This window comes from Danio rerio, chromosome 23 (genome assembly GCF_052040795.2).
Source record: "Danio rerio strain M-AB ecotype USA chromosome 23, GRCz13ab, whole genome shotgun sequence".
NCBI lineage: Eukaryota > Metazoa > Chordata > Actinopteri > Cypriniformes > Danionidae > Danio > Danio rerio.
The window spans coordinates 35,397,501-35,420,978 of record NC_141043.1 but is presented as its reverse complement, the minus strand read 5'-3'; the positions used below and the strand labels follow the sequence as shown (position 1 = coordinate 35,420,978).

Below are 23,478 nucleotides of genomic sequence, written 5' to 3'. Positions count from 1 at the left end.
GTATGTAGTGTCTGTGTGTGAATGAGAGTGTATGGATGTTTCCCAGTGATGGGTCGTGGCTGGACAGGCATCCGCTGTGTAAAACATATGCTGGATGATTTGGCGGTTAATTCCTCTGTGGCAACCCCAGATTAATAAAGGGACTAAGCTAAAAAGAGACTGAATGAATGAATTGATGATAATAATAATTTATAATAATTTGTCACATGTATCCTATATGTTCAGAAACTGTATATAATAACATTTTAAAAATGTGTAAATAACCAAATGCATAAACATTATAAAGAGGTCTATTCAAATGTCAAAGAAATTCCAAATTTCAGTGAAAGAACACTGGTACGATTTCTAGTAGAAAATGTTTTTGTGTAAACACAAACAACAACGGCACACTATAGGCAAAAGTCTTCTTTGCTGTTTTTTTTTTTTATACCACTGCTCTGCTTTTCCAACTTCATTTATGTAAATAGTATTTTAGTTCCTCTCACAAAATAAAGAATATATGCAGAAGAATCAAAGAAAATGCTTTCAGTCTCCATCACACAACACACAATGACAATACAGCTTCCTTCATCCTTCAGTTGTTGATTTAGTTTACTGCAGAAATTTTGAGTTTTTAAAGGGGTGGTCCACAGTGTGTAAGGCTTGGTTGTGTTTATAAGATGCAAAGCTATGTGTGCTCATGCTTTAATTGTAGAAAATCTGGTTATTTCTTTATATGTCTATGAATATATAAAGCTACTCAGCTAACATAAAAACGACTGTCATATTTCCTAGTTCCTCTGTAATGTGCTATGTTTCGCAGATGAGCTCCACATCACCACGTCACGTCCCTACAAGCACAGCTTTTAGCTCTTAGATCAGTTTGTGCAGGGACACGGCAAGCGGCCACATAGAGAGAGACTGAACGCGCTGCTGAAGATTGTGGCCGTTTACAGCCGTTTGACAGATAAATATGAATTTGTAGCTAAATTGTTAACGTTGCCAAACAGCATTTCCCATTGTTTACATCTTTGTTTACATCCTCACTACAACATACCGTTAACGCTAGAAGCTATGCATGCAATAGATCAATTTTAACAAATAAAAATACTTTCAGGTTGTGGCTCACAATCCACAGCTTTGTTAGTTGGAGGAGTTTTTGCCGAATCCAGCACTGAACTGGGAGAGATTCTGGACGCTGTCCTATGTCAAATGCTAGAGCTATATATATTGTATAATTCTCTGGAGCATAATTAACTTTAGACTGTAAGCACATCTCTCTTTGTGTCGTGTCTTTTGGAAGCCCAGATACAGAAACAGACGAAGCTCTGTGGAAATGGCAGCGTTTGGACGGCATTTTAGCTGTCTCTGCTAGAACATTACAGTGCCTCCATGCTCTTTCGATGCGCAGGGTGTGTGCGCGTGGTGAATACGCGTAACCTGAAGCACTTGTGATCCCAATAACCCGGATGTATTTTTTGTTGTCTCCAAACTTTGTTTTCTGTAGGCTTTGCTAAGCTAACTCTGTAAAAGCCAATGTCTTCCTTTGCATTAAACTTTGAGTATATTACATTCAGAGATGTTGCTACATTATACATCAACTAAAGTTTAAAATATGATATTGTAGTGGACCACCCCTGTAATGATTGTTAGCATGCAACAAAGAAAATGGTTTGGGAGAAAATTTCCCCGGTGGCTAGTTCCTATAACAGAGTTCTTGTAACTACTACCTGCAAAAGCCCCAATTGATAATACCTGCTTCACAAATCCTATCTCTGTGTTTTTTTTCCTCTAATGTCACAGGTCATACGCCAGCCCTGGCCTGTGCATCCAATAAAGCTGTTGCCGACTGCCTAGCTCTCATTCTGTCAACCATGAAGCCTTCCTCCTCCACAGCCTCCTCATCCTCGCCCTCTTCGCCCAGCCTCAACCTGCTCAAGCACTGTGGCATCACCGCCGCCTGCCCCCCTCTGCCCAATGGAGGCCTTCGCCATGGTTACGGCAAAGATCGCCATGGTGCTACCATCGGCTTGGATGGCTGCTTGACCGAGTGAGGCGTCCTTACTCGCTAAAAAAAAAAATTGCGTGGTCGCTTGGTTTGGTCCTCTCTACACACCTAGATAAACCTATATGCAATTACAGCCACACATCCCTCCTGTGCCAGTATCGAAGCTTTTCTTAACGTCTCCGTAGAGAGCGAACACGAGAGGACTAGTTTAGCTATTTATTTTTTATTTATTTTCCCCTACTTTCCCGTTCCCCCCCCCCTCATCTTAGATACTGTCCATTCAATAGAAGTCTAATAAGTCTAAAAATCTGAATCTAAGCCATCTATTCGAACCAGTATCCATCACTGGCGAGTCAGTCCTGTTCTTTCTTTCTCCATTGCGCTTGAATGGACTCATGTTAGAATTATGCAGCTGTGTGTCTTCATGGTAACAGTGATAATGGATGGGTTTTCATATCATGCCTCCTATTTGCGTGACGCTGTGGCCTTGCATAGGAATTTACAGCCTGCCCTGAGGAACAATTTAAACGGGTTACACTAGATTTGCATGAATTTGCGGGACCATGTATTTGATAGTGGTCTTGTTTGTGTGTGTTTGGTTGAGTGAAAGTGTGTGCGAATGTGTGCGCGCGCGCGTTTGTGTATGTGTGACATTCACTTTTGCGCAGCAGTCCAAGTTTTTCATCCCATACTTGATTCATGCATTTCGAGGTTTTTATGTGAGGTGCAATCTGATTTAGCACAGATCAGGAAAAAAAACTAAACAAACAACCTAACAGGATCATTTTGACAGAAGGGAAACCATACTACCTTAAGCCAAAAGACCAATGACCTCCTGGATTCAAGAGGTCAGATATATATATATATAATATACATATATAATGTTTGTTTACTGTTAGAGAGAGAAAAGGGATCGCGTTCGGATGAGCTTTGAGGTGGATAAATTGAAATTAGGTTTACAATGAAGGTATTAGGTAGTCCAGATCACTGTTTGTAGGTGGGCAGAAGAAAGAGAAGTAAAAGTGTCATTATTTGGGGGGTGTTTTAAAACATTATGATGATAATACACTAAGGAAGTATAGAAAGCACAAACGTCATCACTGATGCAATCGTCATACACAGTACTTGCTCCTTGGGACTTTCGCTTTAATTTGTTTAAATTTTTTTTGGATCATCTTATATCTTCATTTAAATCTCCTGCTTTGTTAGTTGAAGTTTCTAATATTTAGCATGGAGTTGCTTTCACAGTGCCTACTGAATTTATTTTTGTCTACCTAGGGTCCGATCAGTTCAACAACAGAATATGCGCTCCCTCGGAGTCGTCAAAATGGTGCTTTGACCAGGGAAACTTAGGTTGAGTATTTCACTATAATCCGTTATGAACTAATTTCTAATGATCGTGATTCTTATATCAGAACCCGCTTGGGTTGTTTTAGACTCTGGGGGAGTGTATAGGTTGACTTGAAGTGTTGAAGCTAATTGGGTGTTCTTTTATGTTTGTTTATGGTGTTGGGGAGCAGTCATGCGTATGACCAAAGTTGAACGATTTCTAAATACCATTTTATTAGGAACTAATAGATATCCAAAAAATAATAATATTCACCCTTGCTCTTTACAAAATGCTTCCTTATTGCCAAAGGTAGATTAATTAAAGTTAAGATTGTGCTTCCATTAGGTTTTTGCACCTAAACACAAAATAAGAACATGTGAATGAGTGTTTGAAACATCCCTTTTTTTTGTTTGTACACGACAAACAGGCAATATATGCTCAGTCAGTAATGAGACAATCAGTTGAAAGGGCTTTTAATTTTGCCAATATTTTTTTTAATTACATTGTCCCCCCGAATTAGACAGCTGTATAAATCTATGCCCCCTTAAATTCAAGGCATCCACAAACTGATGCGTACTTCAGGCATGAAATGTGTGGTTCTCAGTTATTTTCATTACGTTATATCAGGCGTTTAGTGATGTAGAGTAGCTTCGAAGTATTGTAACTGATGTTTTATTGGTGAATGAAGATGCATAGACAAACAAAATGGTAACGTTAGATGTTTAAAGGCTGTGTGGAGAGCGTATTTATACTGATTTAAGACCTCTTCGTCATGATAATGACAAGTTTTGGCTGCTTTAACGAGTTTCTCCGCTCCACGCAGGCCTGATTTAAAGCACTTGCTTGTTTAAGAACAAAAAAATGAATAAAATAAAATAAAAAATGCGCTTTTGCATCCGTCACAAGCTGTAAATGGGCTAATATCTGACCTTTACTTGCAAGAGTACAAACATGCATGTCTGCAAATTAGATTAGTGGCATTATATCGCAGTGTTTTGCCTGAGAAATGGGCAAGATGTGGGAGTATAATTCAAGCTTATTTATCTTATCAAGTACAATGACTTTTGCTGCGGTTTGGTGTAGGAGAGGTAATGTGTGCGTGCAGACAGCACAGGGTACGATAATGAAGTGCAAGTTGATGATGAGCTTGAAGTTATTTGCACTGCCAGTTATACTGCTTGTAGTTATAATACAAAAAATGGTTATTTATCAATTTTAGTCTAGCCAGTCATACCACATGTAGTTGAGTCGTAAAACAAGTGCCCATGGAGCCTGTGATTTAGTAATACATTTCATTTGGTGCAAGAAAACTGCTGCTTTCGATTGTATCTTAGAGCTCTTTTTTTCTATTTATTAGCGATAATTCTTATCCAGCCAAAACAAACTAAAGCGAACTTGTTTTAATTCCTCAAATTTCTAATCGTCTTATTGGCATTGCACTAAAATTGTTTAATTGTTTCATCGTCGAATGTACGCCGTGATGGTAGCAGCTTGCTTCGATGTTGGTGAAAATCTTGTATGCAGTAGATAGCAATTAAATAATTCACTTGACAACTTTGGAACTGAACCCTTTCAGAACTTCTAACAGACTTTGGCGTTCTGTGTGTCAACAATAAGGGAACTGGTCACAAAGTGGCAAGACTTCTTTCTTTAGGGTAGTTAATAACTGATAAGGGGAGTTTCCTTCCCAAAATAGATCATTTAGTGCCATAACTTCATTTTCCTTTCTCATTTTGATACGTTTGTAAAATGTGAGTGAGTGATTCCTTGGGTTCAGTTTTTGAGTGTGCGTCAAGACCATTACCAAAAAATAAAAAAAGACAAAAAGTGCAAGCTAACATAAGCTATCGTGCCCATTACAAATATTTTTGGAGATCCTCATTTAGTGTGTTGATTATTGTATAATGCCAGTACGTTCACAATCAGACTGTCTCAAATTGCCAGTTTATTCATAACTAAGCTATAATGAAGGGCTGGTTAGCCCTAGGTGGAGTTCATCTCCAACTGTTGAAGTGAAAGCTTTCATGGCTAAGCTGTAACTTAGCATTTGCCCTCATCAATTGAACAGCCGGATTGAGTCATCTTGTCAACGGCTCTTTCTAATTTAATATTTTGTAAATATTCCAGTGTACTCGATCGTACCATTGATATTTTGTGATTTATTTCTACGCTGTGGAATTATGAAACGCCTTAATTTCATTATTAAAAACGAAGGGCAAATTTGAACCAAAATGATGCATTTACCTAGCTTTTCTCCTTTTATTCTGGATCAACAAATTGTGCAGTTTTAAAGAGCTCTTTATTTGTTTTGTTTTTTACGCAACTTTGCTATGAAGGGCCAGCTTTCATTGCCTGTTGACCAAGCTATAATGGTTGCAGTTACTTGCAGGCAGTCGGAAACTAGAGTCGTCTAATAATTGTAACCATTTTGTTGGAAAGCAGATTAATTGTAGCTAACTCAGTGTCCTTATTGTGTGTCCATCCTTGCATTTTTTTTTGTTGTATCGATTATATAGTTTTTTGTTTTTTTTCGCAAAGGTATTAATGGCTGATAGAATGTCTGATTTACCTCAGCGGACCTCGGCGTCCCTACTACTTGAAGACACATCCATTTAAGGCAATACTCAAAACACCCGTTTCATTTAACCTATCTCCCAACTTTTTTGCCTTAAGAGGAAACGGTATAGTTCAGCAGTCGCAGCACTTGAGAGATTTTGTCGTTAACCTGGGATCTCATTTGGGTGAGATTCATAAGAAGCACACTGTTCTATAGGTTGTTTTGCTGAAAGATGTACCATTATGGCTTCCGGCCTCAAAATAATCATTTTTCATGGAATTTAGTAGAAGTTTTTGCACTAGAGCATAGATAAAATTGAGTGTCTTTTTGTTTAATACGTGTGTGTCAAATATTTGGAGAGTATCAAATTTGAAAGAACAATAACACAAGAAAATCTTTGAGGGAAAATTGCTAGATAATGTTGGATTTTGAAGTTTTAAATGAAGTGTCTGAACTGATTATTACCTAAACAAGTAATTTAAAGTCAGTTTTGAAACACTTGAAAAAGATTTGGGAATGCATTGGAGAGAAAAAAAGTAAATTTAATCATCCAATGATTAATTCTTTTATAGACAGTATATTTTATCCCCATTTTTCTGTCTGTTGACATTTAGTGAGTAATATTGTATGTGATGTTAATAATGCAAATCATTCTAGCAAGTAAGAGCACAAGATGTGCTGTGTGTAATTCTTCAAAAAGTGTGGTCTGAATTGCCTCGACTTGGCAGTCTTACCTCATCAACTCGCTGTCCTTAAAATCTATCATGCTCCATATACTGGTACATGACATTTGGGTGGGCTTTTAGTTTGCCATGCAACTGGAATCCCAAGGTCACGTTCGAGGCCTTGAAATGGAAAACGTTGATGTTTTCAAAGGGGTGCTCTTGAACTTAGATGATGTCCTTCACCTTGGCTTAGTGTTACTTCATGTTTTTACTCGGTAAGCGCTAATAGTTCAAATTGTAAATCTGTAAGCGAATGATCTAATCACAAAGAAAAAAAAAAGCTGCTTTTTGTTGTTCTCGCCAGCAGCTTGTTTTCATAAGGCTAGTTAGATGACCACTGGAGCCTGACTGAATGGCTGATCTGACAGGGCACGTAGGGATCCCTTTAAAATACATTTTCATATAAAAAAAAAAATGTAAAAACTATGCAGGAGTTTTCTTTCTTTTTATCTCACGGAGTTGCATAGTGCCATCAGAGATGGCCCATTGACCGACCGATCGATCACGGACCTTCAGAAGTTCATCTGTAAATCTTAACACCGACCTTACTCGCTTGTTGGCTTGGGTTGAGAGAAAATAATGACTGCTTTGCGTGGCATGCTGCTATTTCTTTGGAGTCTGTAAGCATCTCTTCATCATCTCTTTAAAGTACTACACTTTGTGACGAGTATATGTGGGATTGTGCCTTTTGTTATCAAGTACATGCCACAGGGTATGGTCTTCCATTAACACCTTTAGTGAGCCTTATGAATGAACAACTGTTGTACGTTTTCCGAAATAGCCACCATCCACGTGGTTTGTCGTTTCGAGCCGCGATCGAAATTTGTCGCAACACCGCTGATGAATAACATAACCTTCAAAAAAAAAAAATCATTTGATCGGTTCTAGCTAGTGACCTGTATGGAATAAAAACGTGTTTAGTTTTTACAAAGTGTGAACTCTTTAGTGAAGTAGACGTGTGCCGTGTTGTTTTCGTGTGGTAATGCATTGGAGATTAGTTGTAACCCAGTGTCTTGTAGAATGTTGGCATGACTCCTTTTCTGTATGTTGTATTGACGTCAAAGTATCCACCTGAAATGGACTGAAGTGCAATAAACTTTTTTTTGTGCGCCATAGTATCCTTAATGGAGGAAAATGCCCTCTTACGTCATCCATTTTTTTTTTTTCTGATGTTGTTGTTGTCGTCGTCATTTTATTTGAAGCAGGGTATGTAATTTCACTTTCTTTTCGGATTGTACAAATTTGAACTCCTTCCTGCTTTGCCTCCATAAGTGGCACTTTCTTGTAGAATGTACAATGGACTTGGTGGAAACTGTGATAGGCGTCAAAGCCTTATCGATACTTTGCTCACTGGAAAGATGGCATTTCTGTTTGTTCGATAGGTCAGAGAGTGCCGTTTTCTGTGTACCTTCTTCAGCGCCACTTTAAAGTCAGTGTCTGCTTTCGTGGCATGTTAAGCATTTGTGTATGTATGTGTGTGTGTGGGGGGGCCTGTTCATTTACCTCGAATCAATTGATTTGATACCAAAAGCAATCGCATAGATTTCAAGTGATTTTCAGATTAGAGATGCGAGAGTAGATGATTTGGAAACGGTATCTTGAATGTCGTCAGTTAAATATATATGCAGGGTTTTATTTCTCCCCACACAGCATTTGAACTTTGGGCCATATGTTATGCGGTACCAAAGATCGTTTCCGATTTCTTTTTTTCTTTTTGGAATTATTCGTCTTCAAGATCACAGTAATCGTTGTTTAATGTGTTTTGTAAAACATAATGAAACATTCCTTTAGAATTTCATTGTACAAAAGTTGGCAGCCAATACCAGAAGTCATCGTAATCTTTTAAGGTCCATGATTTTGGCCTCAAGCAATCAATGATTTCATATTTGATATCACAGGGAGCACACCGAATAAAGTAATTCACAACATAGGACCAATGTTTGTCTCTGTTAGAGATGGCCACTTGATTTCACTCAAGAACAAGCAATACAAGTATCAAGAGACAATTGTATATTTCTAAAGATTTGTTGGCTCTGGCTGATTTTGGCCTGGCTATGTAATCTGTGGCACCTTAGGTTAACACCCTCTTCTTGTAACTGAAACCAACATAAAGAGATTTCAGTGCTGAGAGAGCCTTATTTCAGTCAAACTGAATGTGAATTGGATGCGTGCAGGATTTGGCCATTTCGAAGCGACTGGCTTTAATCGAACGGACCTCCTGCGTTCCTCGTTTGAATCCAGTTTCACTAGGACCCGCCGTCTTTAAGACTTTCCAAAAGATTGCTGTTACAAAAAAAGAAGCGGATAAATAAATACTACACAGTGGCTGTTTCCATTGGCGAAACGCAGAACTCAACGGTTGCATTAGTTTCTGATAAAACAGGGTTACGGTCACTGCTTCCAAGCATGCCAAGTATTTGACTCATCACGATGAAGGAAATGTGACCCTGGTTTCTTTTTACTTTGTTTTCTTAAAACAAAAAAAAAGCCACAAATCTGCACTATTTACTTGAGCGTTGCTCGTTTCGACGATGGAAATGGCCACAATCGTGTAGGACAGCACCCAGTGTGTGTGTTTGTGTGTTGTGCGTCTGATTGCGACAAGCAGGGGTCATATCAACCCTGTATACCTCATCGACATATCTGCAAATATTCTTATCCTGTCTTTAAGTTGAAGTGTAGGAGATATACCATCACCAGCAGAAGCCTGGGACCATTGCAGGGTCTACCACATCACACCGATCCCATACATCAACCAATAAGATCAGCACTTGCTTGCGCTAAACACACTTTTTTTAGCCTGTTTCATACCCCACACAATGGTTTAGAATTAGCGAAAAACGTGAGGCATTTTAAGTAGCATTATCCTACCTCTGTGTTACAGCTTGATGCATTGAAATCTCCACCAGTTGTTGACATATGGAAATCTATATGTATATGGAACAGATATATATATATAACTTATAACCAACAATCGGTGATATAAGACAGCAGTTCGCATACTTGACTGTGTGTCGGTCTGTGTGTAACATGATATTTTGTGAGTGTATACACAACAGAGTACCACTGGAATGTGAAGCCAGACTGTATTATGATATTTTTTGTGCGTGTGTGTGTATGTGTGCGTGTTGTTTTCCATTTCTCCAACTTTCTCCGATTAGATTTCAAATGATGTCATACGTGTCTTGCCTCTATCGCTTCTTTTGGTCGTTTTTTTGTTGTTGTTGTTGACAAAACAGGGACAAAATATCAGCCTATACTAGCTGGCATTTACATTTGTACTCCCTTTTTCCCTTTGTCTCTTTCACGTTCACTTCTAAATGTTCACTGTGAGCGCTCTGAACTCAAGTTTACAGCTCTTCATGGTATGTACGTGCATCTGGTCGAGTTCAGTAGAGTGCGTGGATGGTTGTATGACTTTGGTACTGAAGCAACAACTCAATTTTCTACTGGTGGTGGGGGCTTGAAAGGGGGTCGGTTTGGTTTTGAGTTTATGCACCTTCATTCTGTACTAAAACGTGTGTGTATATATGGGGTCTGTTGAGTTCCCTAGCCTTACGCCCTTCCGAATACACTACGCCGGTCACTGGCTAATCTGCGTTAGCTATCCACCACCCTGCCAACTTTGTACCTCTGTACATAACCATTTTGGACCTGGGGACGAATTCGGTGGATTCTGCCTGAATCTGTCAGGACGGTCCTCCCGTGACCTCCTCCCCCTCCTAGACCTGAGGAAGGAGAACCCTCACCCTTTCAACCCCACGAAAAGACCTCAAGCCATTCATTTCCTTATGTGACAATGCAATCCTGAAAGCACTTTGCCTTGTTAATTCATAGTATGAGCTTGTGAATGGTTACTTGTTACTAACAGATGTGAAACTCTGTACATGTATTTAAGTAAGGAAGAACATAATCATTTTAATTTGAGCTTATTAAAAACAAATTGGTCTCTCTGACTTTAAAAACAAAAAAAAAAGCTACAAAAAACTAAATAAAAAGTCCCATATGTTTTTGTTAGTCAGGTTCATGAACTGCTGCAGCCAGTAGGTCTTGTCATTCAGTATCGTGGCTTAGAATTGGTAATGTTGAAATAAAACGCTATTGCTACATATACTAGTTGTTGTTGTTGACTCTTTTTTTGCTTTCTCTAATTGCTGCCAAACGTGATGGCATCTTGTGCTAAATGTAAACTAAAGTAGTTGTGATGTTAAGACCATTTTCATCTGAGGTTCAGATTAATGTACAAACCTAAAACATCAAGTATAACTTAAAAATGAAGGTTGAAATCTGATTAAAGGTGCAGTATGTACGTTTGACACCCAGTGGTTGAACTACAGGTATTGCATTCCTGGATCAAAACAAACGCAAGTGCAGGTTGCCGGAATGAGGACCAAACGGAGCGAGTCTGATGATCGAGCCTAAAAGCTGATTTAAGTTGTGTAAATAAAATTAGGAATATTTTCCATACTAAAAGGAGTTTTTGTTCTAACCAACATCTGGATATTTTAGAAACGGCTTCTATTTCTTACAGCTAAACAATAGAAAATCTGCGACTGTCCACCGGAGGTCGCAATTTGGTCCTGAGCTTATGGAGAAAGAATTGTTGCGTAATTCCAAACAAATAAAATACCATCCACAAATTTATGTAAAGCGATTGACAAATACCAAGCATATTCACAAATATGCATATTTAAATAAATACAATAAGATCCACACATCAATCTTAGAGTTCCACAAACATGAATTATATCCATAAGTAAGTAAAATTAGACTTGCAAATAAAAAACATACACATTTTTTTATTCTACAAACACAATTTTGCCTGACATTTATATGTGAATAGCGTCCTGTGCATTTTAGGCATGGGCCGGTGAAAGATTCCGACAGTATGATAACCTTGGATAAAAATATCAGTTTCCCAGTATTGTAATTACTGCTCTAAAATATTCTTTTTCAATGTCTGGGTAAAAAACCAAAACTTTTTTTCCCCTTTGAACATTTATTTTATTTTGAGAAACACAAAGTATTTTGGAAACAAGTCAGGCTCAATAACTCAAATCATTGACTTCTGCTGTTTTCGTTAGTTTAAAAAAAACACAGATTTCTTGACAATTTAAAATGGCAATAACACAATTTCCATATCTTTTCTGCTGGAGATACTGTCCTCCTAAAAAACTTAATACAATGTTTATAAAACAATTAAAAATAAATACAAAAAATCACAAGTAGATTCACAAGTCTTTACCCATTTGTCTGCTAGAAGCTTCAGATACAACATTGTTTAACTTTTGATAAATATATTAAAATAAATCATTTGTCATTTTGACGTGTTATTTGCTGTCTATGCTTATAAAATCAAACAGAGTGCAAACAATGCAAGGAAAATATACAGGTTTTTATTTACTGTGCAAAGTTCTGATTTAAAACAGTTTCTCTGTGTTTTTACATTTTAATACCTGGAGGTAATTGTGATTTTATTTAACAATATACAATTCTAAAAAGGCTATGAAGTTATAGGCCTAGTCTACAAACAAACAAGGGAAGGGCATTATATATTAATAGTACAAATGTAAACAGTGACGATGTTATCATTTAACAACCGTCTTCAACATCATAAATAAAATAATGTTTATATTGAGAAACATTTATATGATAAATGAAAGACAAACTGACAACACAGCATTTATCTTATAGGCTAGTTTTTTTTCTATATAAACACGTTAGGAAGTGGATGTTCAAAAATAATGACTACCTATAAATCTTTGTTGCAGTTACAAAAGCAAATCCATCATCCGGGGAACTTTCTTCAGAATATCCACATCTACACAGTAGTTGATATAATGGATGAGGTACTCGATAATGCTTGTGTCTTTGATTTAGATAATCTTCATCATGTTGTTAGTTTTCTCCCAGACTGTTTTCTCCCAGACTGACAGCGATGTGATCCTCGAAGAGCGCGATGCACAGCATGATGGCGCCCCCTGTCAGCAGGCCGAGAGCCTGCAGGAGGAAGCGCTTCAGCGGACTCACTGATCCACAGGCTCCGTGCAGCATCTCCGGCATCTGCTCAAAGTAATGCACACTCACTAATTAATAATAATTAGATGCAGCGAATTCTTGAGCATTAACTAAACTACAAGGAAACAATTTTTTTATCTTGTAGTTATGCTTAATAACCCTGTTATTTACAGGTTCTAGATGGTTTTAAACCATTTTATTTGTATTTTTTGTTTATTAAATAATCAATTCAAATTTTTACAATGATATTAGCTTCTAAGCAGCATTACAAAAGGTGCACATTGTTGCATTATAATCAAACTAGGAAAAGTTAAGGTTATTAGTTAAGCAATGTTCAACGGCAAAATTTAAATGTATTTTCTTTCAGCTTGTCAAAGTAAATATTTCACCGTTTTAATTTAACAGTGTCCTAAAATAATAATAAAAAACTAAATAAACCAATTTTAAACCAAACAAATTAGTAATAAGACTGACGAAATAAAACAATAAAATCACTAAAATTATAATCATTTAAACCTAAAACTACAATAGCATCTAAACCATAGGTCTCAAACTCAGTTCCTGGAGGGCCGCAGCTCTGCACAGCTTTGCTCCAATCATATCAAACACAGCTGATCCAACTAATCAAGGTGTTAAAGACTAGACACTACTAGATCAGCTGTGTTTGATGAGGGTTGGAGCAAAACTGCAGAGCTGTGGCCATCCCGGAAATGAGTTTGAGATCTATGATTTAAACTATTCTAAAAAATAATACATAAAGAAAATATTTGAGTAGATTTTACTATTAAAAAATTTAATATGCTTCCTGTGAAAGCAGATATTTTCACATTGTTCCAACACAAAACGATTAATTTAACCTACTGGTTTTTACAAATCTAAGTGGTCTAAACATAAAAAATTAAGTTGTCCTAATACAAAATCACAATCACATGTTTTAACTTTTTCAAATAGCTAGTTTGACATTTTATTTCTATGTAAGTGATTACCTAAAAAATTGATTGAGTAAACCCATTGCTTTAAAAATGACAAGTTGATTTTACTTTAAAAATGTAAGTATTTTCATTTTAACTTCTGTTAAGTTGACTTATTATGCACATAGAGTCGACAATAAAAAGTGATTAGTTACTTAAAATGAGTAAACAAGTTGCCTTAAAAGCAACAAGTTGACTTTACAAAAATAATGTTAGTAAATCCATTGTAACTGTTATGTTGACTTAATTTGTATAATTATGCAAATTTTACTTATTAAAAAAATTAAGAAATAAACAAATCCCTTTTATCCAATACACCGTTATTTATTTTTATTTATTTTTATTTTTTCAAATTTTCTGCATCTTGCAAAATGAAATACAGTAAAATAAATCTGCTCTTCCAGACTCCATGTGTCTTCTAAATTCAAAACAGGCTATAACTGGAGATTTTATAGACTTAATAACGCACCAAATATGTAATACTGTAATAATTACAGTAATTATTTGAAAACAGATGTGCTAAAATAGTCTGACACTGTAAAAAGGGATTAGTTGACTTTAACAAAGTAAATACAATTTATATAATTATAAAAATTAAGTCTTCAACTAATTGCCTTTTACAGTGTACTTTTTTCTCTGTTTCTTTATTTATATGTTTTAAAAGGCATAGTTCACCTTAAAGTAAAAAAAATCTGATTAGAACTATTTACTGCCCGTCAAGTGTAATCTGTAAACCCAAAAAAATAACTTGAAGATTGTTGGAAGCCTGTAAACACTGAAATTCAACAAATACTAAAAAAGTCGATGGTTAGGGGAGCGTAGGGCACAATGTAACGCGGGGTAAAATGTAACAGAGTTTTAAAGTATTTGCTCAGGGTTAACCATAGCATGTTTCTGAGGTTTCACCACAATGTCGGTAGACGTCTTCCTGCCAATTATTGAAAAAGTTCAGCGAAATTTGCATGAGAAACAGACGAGAAACCATTTTTGTAGCATAAAAGTATTTTTATTGTTAATCTTATATTGTTGTGATCACCGTCTTCTAGGCTAAAAGATGGAACCATTTTGAAAGATTTAAAACAGTGACTGCTAACCAGTTTTGAAGAAAACACGACACAGCGGGGTTAGTTGTAACAGGGTGTTACAATTAGGCCAAACACTGTTGGACACCAACTAAACAAACAAAATAATTTTTGAATTTTGATTGTAATGTTGAGAACTTTTTATTTTAAATGTTTTTTTTTTGTACAATATGTTTATTACTTTTTTCAATTTACAAATCACAACAGATTACAGTTACAGAATAATAATCATGAAGACACAGCAAACTTTTTACACCCTATTCTCCCTCCCATCAACCCATTCCCTTAAAAAAAATAGATAAAAAATAAATAAATAAATAAATAAATAATCAAATGAGAACAAAAAAAGGATGTTTAAATCAGGTAAAGAGTGTTTCCTGGGTCTATGTTTAGACCATGATACTCCTGTTACTCCTTTTAAGCTTGTTCTTGTTATAGCAGACTGTCAACATTTACATTGTACTTCAGGAAGTTATTAAAAGGTCTCCAGATATCTTCATTTTGTTTCTTTTTGACAATGTATGTGACCTTCTTCATTGACATATGTGATGCCATTTATTTAATCCTCTTTCCAAATATAGGTTAATTTACATTAAAAAAAAAAAATTTATAGAAACATATTTTTTAAATAAAATAAATAATTTTATTGCTAATAATGCAAATAAATCAAAATGTTTATTAAATAAATAAACATGCTGTGCTATGTAGAATAAAAATAAGTTGAGCTGAGTAGTGAGGAAATATAGCTACTATTTAAAGCAAACAGAAATTAAATAACTGTGTTAAATCTGCCTTATTAAGCATGTTACAACTAACCCTCTATCTGTTACAACTTGCCCCGCAGGTGGGGTAAATAGTAAAATTTTTATTCCTGGCACTTTCGGCAATACTGCACAGAAACTATATTTCCGGCGATCATACAACCATTGCTCATTTGTAGGAGAGGCTTGTGTGATGTTGGTAAAAAAAATATGGTTTGTCCAATCCCATTACTCTGTTCATTATTTGGCCAAAACCAAAAAGTGTTATTTTGTGCCCCGCTCTCCCCTACACCAGTCCAACATTTCTTCAAAATACCTTCTTTTGTTAAACAGAATACAAACAAATCATAAAGGTTTGAATGTATAGGGCAAGTAAGTGATGACAGAATTTTTGTGTCTGTGTGAGGTTGTTTGGTTTTTTGGCTGACCTATTTCTATGAATCAGTTTTACTCCAACTGCTAATGTTGCTAATATATATAGACAAAGATAAAACTAAACAAACTTAAAATGAAATTTGAAAGTAGACTTTTTCAACTATCAACTACATTTAACTTTGTTTTGAACAGTTAAGATGATTACCATGTCAGCAAGAGCTACATAGAGGAAGACACCGGCGGTGAGTGTGAGGATCCAGGGTGAGTGTGAAGCCCAGTGGTTCCCCAGCGCAGATCCGGCCAAAACACCCACAAAACCCAGCAGAGCAGAGAGCCCGCTGAACACCAGCAGCCTGCGCACAGGCCAGCCCGCAGACAACAACACCGCCAAATCACCTGCAAAAGAAACACGTATATTTAAACCACTGATGATTCATAATGATCATTCAAACTAATGTGTAAACGACTCAAACCTAGTTCATGAGGAAGCTCGTGGCAGAACACGGCGATCGCGGTGCTGAAGCCGCCAGTCAAACTCTGGGAAAACGCGACACCTAGAGGACAACAACAGTAATGTATTTTCAATATACCATTACTCCTATATAAACTTTCTATTAATGTAAACAAAGTAAGACATTCTATAGTCTTTGCCATTAGTTTCTTATCTTAAATGATGATATTTAATTTTAATAATTTTCACAGATGTTTGTATACCAATGGCAAGTCCATCTGTCAGGTTATGTATGCCATCACCCATCACCACCATCCATGCCATGCTTCTGATACCAGTTTGCCCTGGTTCAGCCTGTCCATGGGAATGACCGTGCCCTGAACTCTCATTCTGATTGGCTGATGAGGTTCCTATGATAGAGTCCAGGTGACTTTACAATTTGCATTTTAATTCATATCTATGTGTGCATGTTTGCTTATCTTATGTCTGAAAATTAACAAACCCTGTAGTGCGTCCAGCTCTCTTCCACACTCTGCGTCATGCTTTCTTCTCTTTAAATTCTGGTTTAAAAAGGGAAAAAATATATGCACAAACATAAATATTTCTCTTCAGCTCTTTTGTCAAACTGAAGGTTTCATTTAAGTCGTCAGGTCTTAATAATTGAGCAAAAACATCATGTTTTACACTGGCTGAAGCTCACCTTGAAATGCTGCTTAAGTCCCAGAAGACTCTCAAAGATGAAGAGAAGGTAAAGTCCTCCCAGAACACTGAGACCTTTGAAAACAGCATTCTGGTGATCAGTGTGTTGACTGAAGATGGCCTGAAATCACAAACAACTCACATCTATAGCACCTCAATTAAAACATATATATATATATATATATATATATATATATATATATATATATATATATATATATATATATATATATATATATATATATATATATATATATTTTTTTTTATTATAAAATTATATTATATATTATTTATTTGATTTAATATTACCTCTTTATTCAATACATTTATTTATTTTTCTTATACAATATATTGTTTCAAATAACTAAAAATGTCAATAAAAGTCATAGTCTTAAACTGTACAGTTATATTTACCACATAAGAGCAGAGATCAAGGCCCCATACTCTATTTGAACAACCAAAACTATTTTTCCTCAGGCAATACGACAAAAAAAAAAAAAAATTCAGATTTTCCCACAAAATTGTATTTTCATTGTCCCAGTCCTTCCTTCTTACAAACACTCCCACAGATACAGCGCTAATTAATTAATTAAAGAAAAAATGCACACTTAAGGTATAACTCCATTATATTTACTAATAATGAACTGGCCCTCTGCCATGATATTCCTATTTATTCATTCATTCATTTTCTTGTCGCTTAGTTCCTTTAGTAATATGGGGTCGCCACAGTGGAATGAATCGCCAACTTATCAAGCACGTTTTTACACAGTGGATGCCCTTCCAGCCACAACCCATCTCAAGGAAACATCCACAACAAACACTCATTCACACACACTCATACACTACGGACAATTTAGCCTACCCAATTCACCTGATCCGCATGTCTTTGGACTGTGGGGGAAACCGGAGCATCCGAAGGAAACCCACGCAAATGCAGGGAGAACATGCAAACTCCACACAGAAACTCCACCTGAGCCGAGGATCGAACCAACGACCTTCTTGCTGTGAGGCAACAGCACTACCTACTGCCCCTTTTTATTTTATTTAATATAAAAATATACACTAAATAATTTATTTAGCATTTTAAAATCATTAAAGGGATACTCCACTATATTTTAGAAATAGGCTCATTTTAAAATTCGAAAACTATAAAACTCCCTTAGAGTTCAATTATTTTTGAGTAAACCATTTTTGAATTCATTCAGCCAATGTATGTGTCTGGCGGGTGGACTTTTATCTTAGTTTAGCATAAATCATTAAAACAGATAAGACCGTTAGCATAGCAATCAAAAATGACTAATGAGGCACAATATAATATATGCAGCGTGACCTGGACATGCTTTCTGTGCAAGCAGATGGTTATGTTAAAAGTTACCTAGTTCGGGACTATTTTCAGGTGCTGCATAATAGCACCTGCTACAGCCACAGTACGACAGCAAAGTACTTTTATTATTACTTCGAAAATGAGAGTATAGTTCCCAGCTATATCGATCTATAAAATAGCAACTTTCAATTTCCCTTAATGTAACTAATGGTCTAACGCTAATGGTCTAATTCGATTCAATTATTTATGCTAAGGGCGAGGCAGTGGCGCAGTAGGTAGTGCTGTCGCCTCACAGCAAGAAGGTCACTGAGTCACTGGTTCGAACCTCGGCTCAGTTGGCATTTCTGTGTGGAGTTTGCATGTTCTCCCTGCCTCCCTCCGGGTGCTCCGGTTTCCCCCACAGTCCAAAGACATGCGGTACAGGTGAATTGGGTAAGCTAAATTGTCCGTAGTGTATGAGTGTGGATGTTTCCCAGAGATGGGTTGCGGCTGGAAGGGCATCCGCTGCGTAAAAAAACTTGCTGGAAAAGTTGGCGGTTCATTCCGCTGTGGCGACCCCGGATTAATAAAGGGACTAAGCCAACAAGAAAATGAATGAATGTATTCATGCTAAGCTAAGCTAAAAGCACTCTCACCAGACATGGAGATCATTTAAATGGATTAAAAAATGTTGAAACTGGGAATGTGGAAAAGTAGAAAATGAGGTGTGTGTTATCCCATCTAAAATTATTGAATATTCTGTGTCGATGACTCCTTCCATTTTATTACTGTGTGATTATTCTACATTGAATCTTAAAAAGCTGCCTGGTTTGGCTGTCTGGTTTAACTTCTTCCACGTAACTTGGACACATACAAGTGGTTGGCACAACTCGGGACATTATAATGTTGTACAAATATGTACATTAAAGATCTAGACTACAGTTGGTGGCAAAGTCTCCATGTTTATTGCACAAAGCAATGATACGGTCCCAGAATGATTGCCTTATTTTGTGTAATGGTATTCTACTGATCTCCCATTCTTGATAATGTACTTTTGATTTTCTGTTAACTTCTATTCATTGTATATTATAGTTTAAAGAGACCACAAGGGAGGGTGGGGGTAGTTGAAATGATATATGTCATAAAATTGTTAATTCGGCCTGTATGCTTTGTTAATAAACAAAAAAATGATGAAACCTAGCTGTTAACTCTATTTTCAAAAGAGTGGAGTGTTTCTTTAAAAGCATCTTTGCAGAATTCAATGATCTACCTAACTGAATGCATTTGTATTTTGTGACTTACATGAGGCATGAGATGCAGAAGGGCATCTCCACAGAGCGTGCCCACCGCCATGCCAGCCATCGGGCAGAGAAACACTTGAAGTACAGAAGGCTGAAGCAGCGGTGCCATTCCCAGAGCAACCAGAGAGGGCAGGCTGATGACCAGGAGCGCCAATGATGCCCATCCTAGAGCTGAGACATAGTGACCTTGTTTTAACCTGTGCTATGATCAATTGATTCTGATAAAACTGTTTATACACACACACACACACACACACCTATGAGGAAGCCCTCGCTGGTTTTGCTGGTCTGTGAATGATCTTCTGTGTGCCGCAGACACACTCCACTCTCGATCTGGTACAGGAGGGCAGGGCACAGGAAGGTGAAGTGGGCAGGAGTGATGTGGGACGCCTGGCCAAGCCCGAAGTTCCAGAGGAGCTGGGTCACATTCAGACACTGCCATGACGTAATAAGAAATCTAAGATTAAGTTCAGATTCAATATTACAAGGCTTAAATTCTGGAATACTTGATTCTGATTGGACAAAATGTGGCATTTAGCTGGGAGATATTTTTGGATAGCTGCCAATGATTATTTTTCTGATATCCAATAGTATCTGGATGCAGCCTTTATGATGCAAGCTGAGATTGCATCACTCAGCGATGCAATGTCAGACACAATGCACTCAAATGGAGCTAGTGACGTCACTGTGATGAATAGGGTTAGGGGTGGGGTTAGGCGAGCCCGTTAAAAAGCATTGGATGCAGCCCAGATTGCACTGCACCAGGTCTGCAGCCAGACCCCTCTCCTGATATCAGTGTTTTAGGGATGCTGCATATCACTCTGCTTAAAAGGGCCACAAAACCCCAGTCTCAGCAGGGTGTTTTCACACCTTTCGTTTGAAAAAAAGTCAGTAAAGTGGGTGAGTCCAGTTTCGGTGGGAATTGCGAGTGACGAAAGAGGAAAAGGTCTGCATGAAAAGGGGAGTTTCAGTACATGTGTACGCTTTCTTTTTGGCTTAGTCCCTTTATTAATCTGGGGTCGCCACAGCAGAATGAACCGCCAACTTATCCAGCATACGTTTGATGCAGCCGATGCCCTTCCAGCTGCAACCCATCACTGGAAAACATCTATACACTCTCATTCACACACATACACTACAGACAATTTAGCCTACCCAATTCACCTATAGTGCATGTCTTTGAACTGTGGGGGAAACCGAAGCACCCGGAGGACACCCATGCGAACACGGGGAGAACTTGCAAACTCCACACATATATGCCAACTGACCCAGCCAAGGCTCGAACCAGTGACCTTCTTGCTATGAGGCGATCGATCTACCCACTATGCCACCGTGAAGCCCTTAGATGATGTATAAACCTTAATATCCAAAAATTGACACTTAAAATTGGTCAATGTGGTCCAGGGTCACATATAAGTTAATATGTCAAAACTCCATCATGACTTTTGGCCCTTTTAGTCATAATTTCAGTTACATTTTATTTAATATTTATGAATGTTTTTTTGGAATTGAAACATTGTAATTCATTATTTTGTATTTTATGTCATTGTTTTGCGGCACGGTAGCTCAGTGGTTAGCACTGTTGCCTTACAGCAGGAAGGTCGCTGGTTCGAGCCCCGGCTGGATCAGTTTCTGTGTGGATCAGTTTCTGGACATTTCTGTGTGGGGTTTGCATGTTCTCCACGTGTTCGAGTGGGTTTCCTCCGGGTGCTCCGGTTTCCCCCACAGCACAAAGACATGCACTATAGGTGAATTGGATGAGCTAAATTGTCTGTAGTGTATGAGTGTATGTGTTAAATGTAAGAGTGTATGCGTGTTTCCTAGTACTGGGTTGTGGCTGGAATGGCATCCACTGCATAAAACATATTCTGGAATAGTTAGCAGTTCATTCCGCTGCCCTCCAAGATTAATAAGGGAGTAAGCCGAAGGAGTGAATGAATGGATGTCATTATTTTATATGTTGTCAAATTTATAACTTTTGGTGTCATAATTGTGACCATCGTAATTGTTTTCATCATTATTACAATCCATCATTATTTTTCCAGCATTATTATTATTATTTTTTATGGCCGAATGTGAATTTACACATTGCACATATGTTTTGGATGTTAGCATGCAGTATGATATACTTGTATCCTGGTGGCGTACTGACTAGTTTAACCAGAAGGATTTGGCACAATACCAGCATCGCCTGCTGAGATTGCCAATATCACAGCTATATGGCCCCATAAAAAATGAGACCAGTGTTAAACCAACACTAACCAGCCTGAACAATTCTATTTATCTGACTCCTGTCCTCTCACATGATGATCTCGCCATAAACTCTAATTGTTCCTCATACCGAACAGGAAAGGCAAATGCATTGAATTTTACTGTCTGCGCACCTCAGGATTTCAACAGACCTTTGGTCAAATGATAGTAAAGAGGATTCAATAGTAGACTTTGTCCATTTGTAACACCTCAGCTGGAAGTAGATACTCACATTGCCATGAAGGTGTTTCTCTGTCGGATGGTCAGATAGCAGTGACACACTTTCCTCCTGTTTGTTTCTTAGAGCGGGGTGTAGAAAATAGTCTGAGCGACCCAATTCTGCCGGAGAGCCACTGAGCGCTGATTTAGCATCCAGACTGAATGATTAAATGGCATAAAAAAGCATCATAATTATGCTATGTTGATGGGAATAACAACTGCTTACATACCCAAGTAGAAATATGATACATGTAAATATATGCAAATTACATTTATGACAGGTTTAGTTTTGGAAATTAACATTTAAACAGTATCTGAGAGCTAATTTAATAAGCTTTCTGATAATGTATGGTGTGTTCGGATAGGATAATATTAGGTCAAGATGCAACTATTTGAATATCTGGAACATGATGCTTCATAAAAGTTAAAATATTGAGAAAATCATCTTCAGAACTGTCTAAATTAAGTGCTTGGAAATGCATATTACTATTTATATTACATATTATTAGGTTTTGTTATATTTACAGAAGAAAGTTTACAAACGTCCTCATGGAAACATGATCTCCTTAATATTCTAATCTAATGAATGTTTATAAAGAAGAAAAACTGTGTATATATTTTTATACCAGTGGTTGAAAAAAATCTGTATAGTATAAAGATATATATTGAGGAAAATAAAATGTTCATATATTTTTAATATGTTGTATATTCACTTATTTATTTTCCTTTGGTTTAGTCACCACAGCGGAATGAACCACCAACTATTCCAGCATATGTTTTACACAGCGGATGCCCTTCAGGCTACAACCAAGTACTGGGAAATATGATGTATATTCATTCATTAATTCATTCATTTTCTTTTCGGCTTAGTCCCTTTATTAATATGTGGTTGCCACAGGGGAATGATCCGCCAACTTATCCAGCATATGTTTTACGCAGCGGATGCCCTTCCAGCCACAAACCCAGTACTGGGAAATATGTTGTATATTCATTCATTCATTCATTCATTTTCTTTTCAGTTTAATCCCTCATTGATCTGGGGTTGCCACAAAGGAATGAACCTCCAACTATTCCCCCAGATGTTTTACACAGCGGATGCCCTTCAGGCCACAACCCAGTACTGGGAAATACTGTATGTTGTATATTCATTCATTCATTCATTCATTTTCCTTTCGGCTTAGTCCCTTTATTAATATGTGGTCGCCATAGGGGAATGAACTGGCAACTTATCCGGCATATGTTTTACGCAGCGGATGCCCTTTCAGCCTCAACCCAGTACTGAGAAATATGTTGTATATATGTTTTATATATCTGTAAAATCCAAATATGAACTTGCATGTCATTTATCTAATTTGCATATATTACCATATATAATGTTGCTATTTGGGATATTCAAAAAGTTAACTTTATAGGCTCCAGCCTACATTAAAATATTGCTTTAGTTAATGT

General features: G+C 37.1%; 2 protein-coding genes across 3 annotated transcripts in view; one reads left to right on the top strand and one right to left on the bottom strand.

Moving 5' to 3' along the window:
- ankrd52a (ankyrin repeat domain 52a) overlaps positions 1–2,060 on the top strand; it is a 30,708-nt gene extending 28,648 nt beyond the window's left edge. Inside the window, 1 exon segment of the mRNA NM_001018154.1 lies at positions 1,783–2,060. Within this exon segment, the coding sequence (NP_001018164.1) occupies positions 1,783–2,033 (251 nt within the window). The 3' untranslated portion in view covers positions 2,034–2,060.
- Positions 2,061–11,973: 9,913 nt separating this feature from the next.
- The window catches only part of slc39a5 (solute carrier family 39 member 5), a 15,390-nt gene continuing 3,885 nt past the window's right edge, over positions 11,974–23,478 (bottom strand). For both annotated transcript variants that reach the window (XM_087307496.1, XM_087307497.1), the window contains 9 exons: positions 22,043–22,187; positions 19,818–19,995; positions 19,562–19,731; positions 16,958–17,077; positions 16,760–16,817; positions 16,521–16,667; positions 16,280–16,360; positions 16,012–16,202; positions 11,974–12,662 (listed from right to left, as the gene is read on the bottom strand). In XM_087307496.1, coding sequence (XP_087163622.1) covers positions 12,498–12,662; positions 16,012–16,202; positions 16,280–16,360; positions 16,521–16,667; positions 16,760–16,817; positions 16,958–17,077; positions 19,562–19,731; positions 19,818–19,995; positions 22,043–22,187 — 1,255 coding nt within the window. In that variant the 3' untranslated portion in view covers positions 11,974–12,497. The remainder of the gene's footprint in view (positions 12,663–16,011; positions 16,203–16,279; positions 16,361–16,520; positions 16,668–16,759; positions 16,818–16,957; positions 17,078–19,561; positions 19,732–19,817; positions 19,996–22,042; positions 22,188–23,478) is intronic.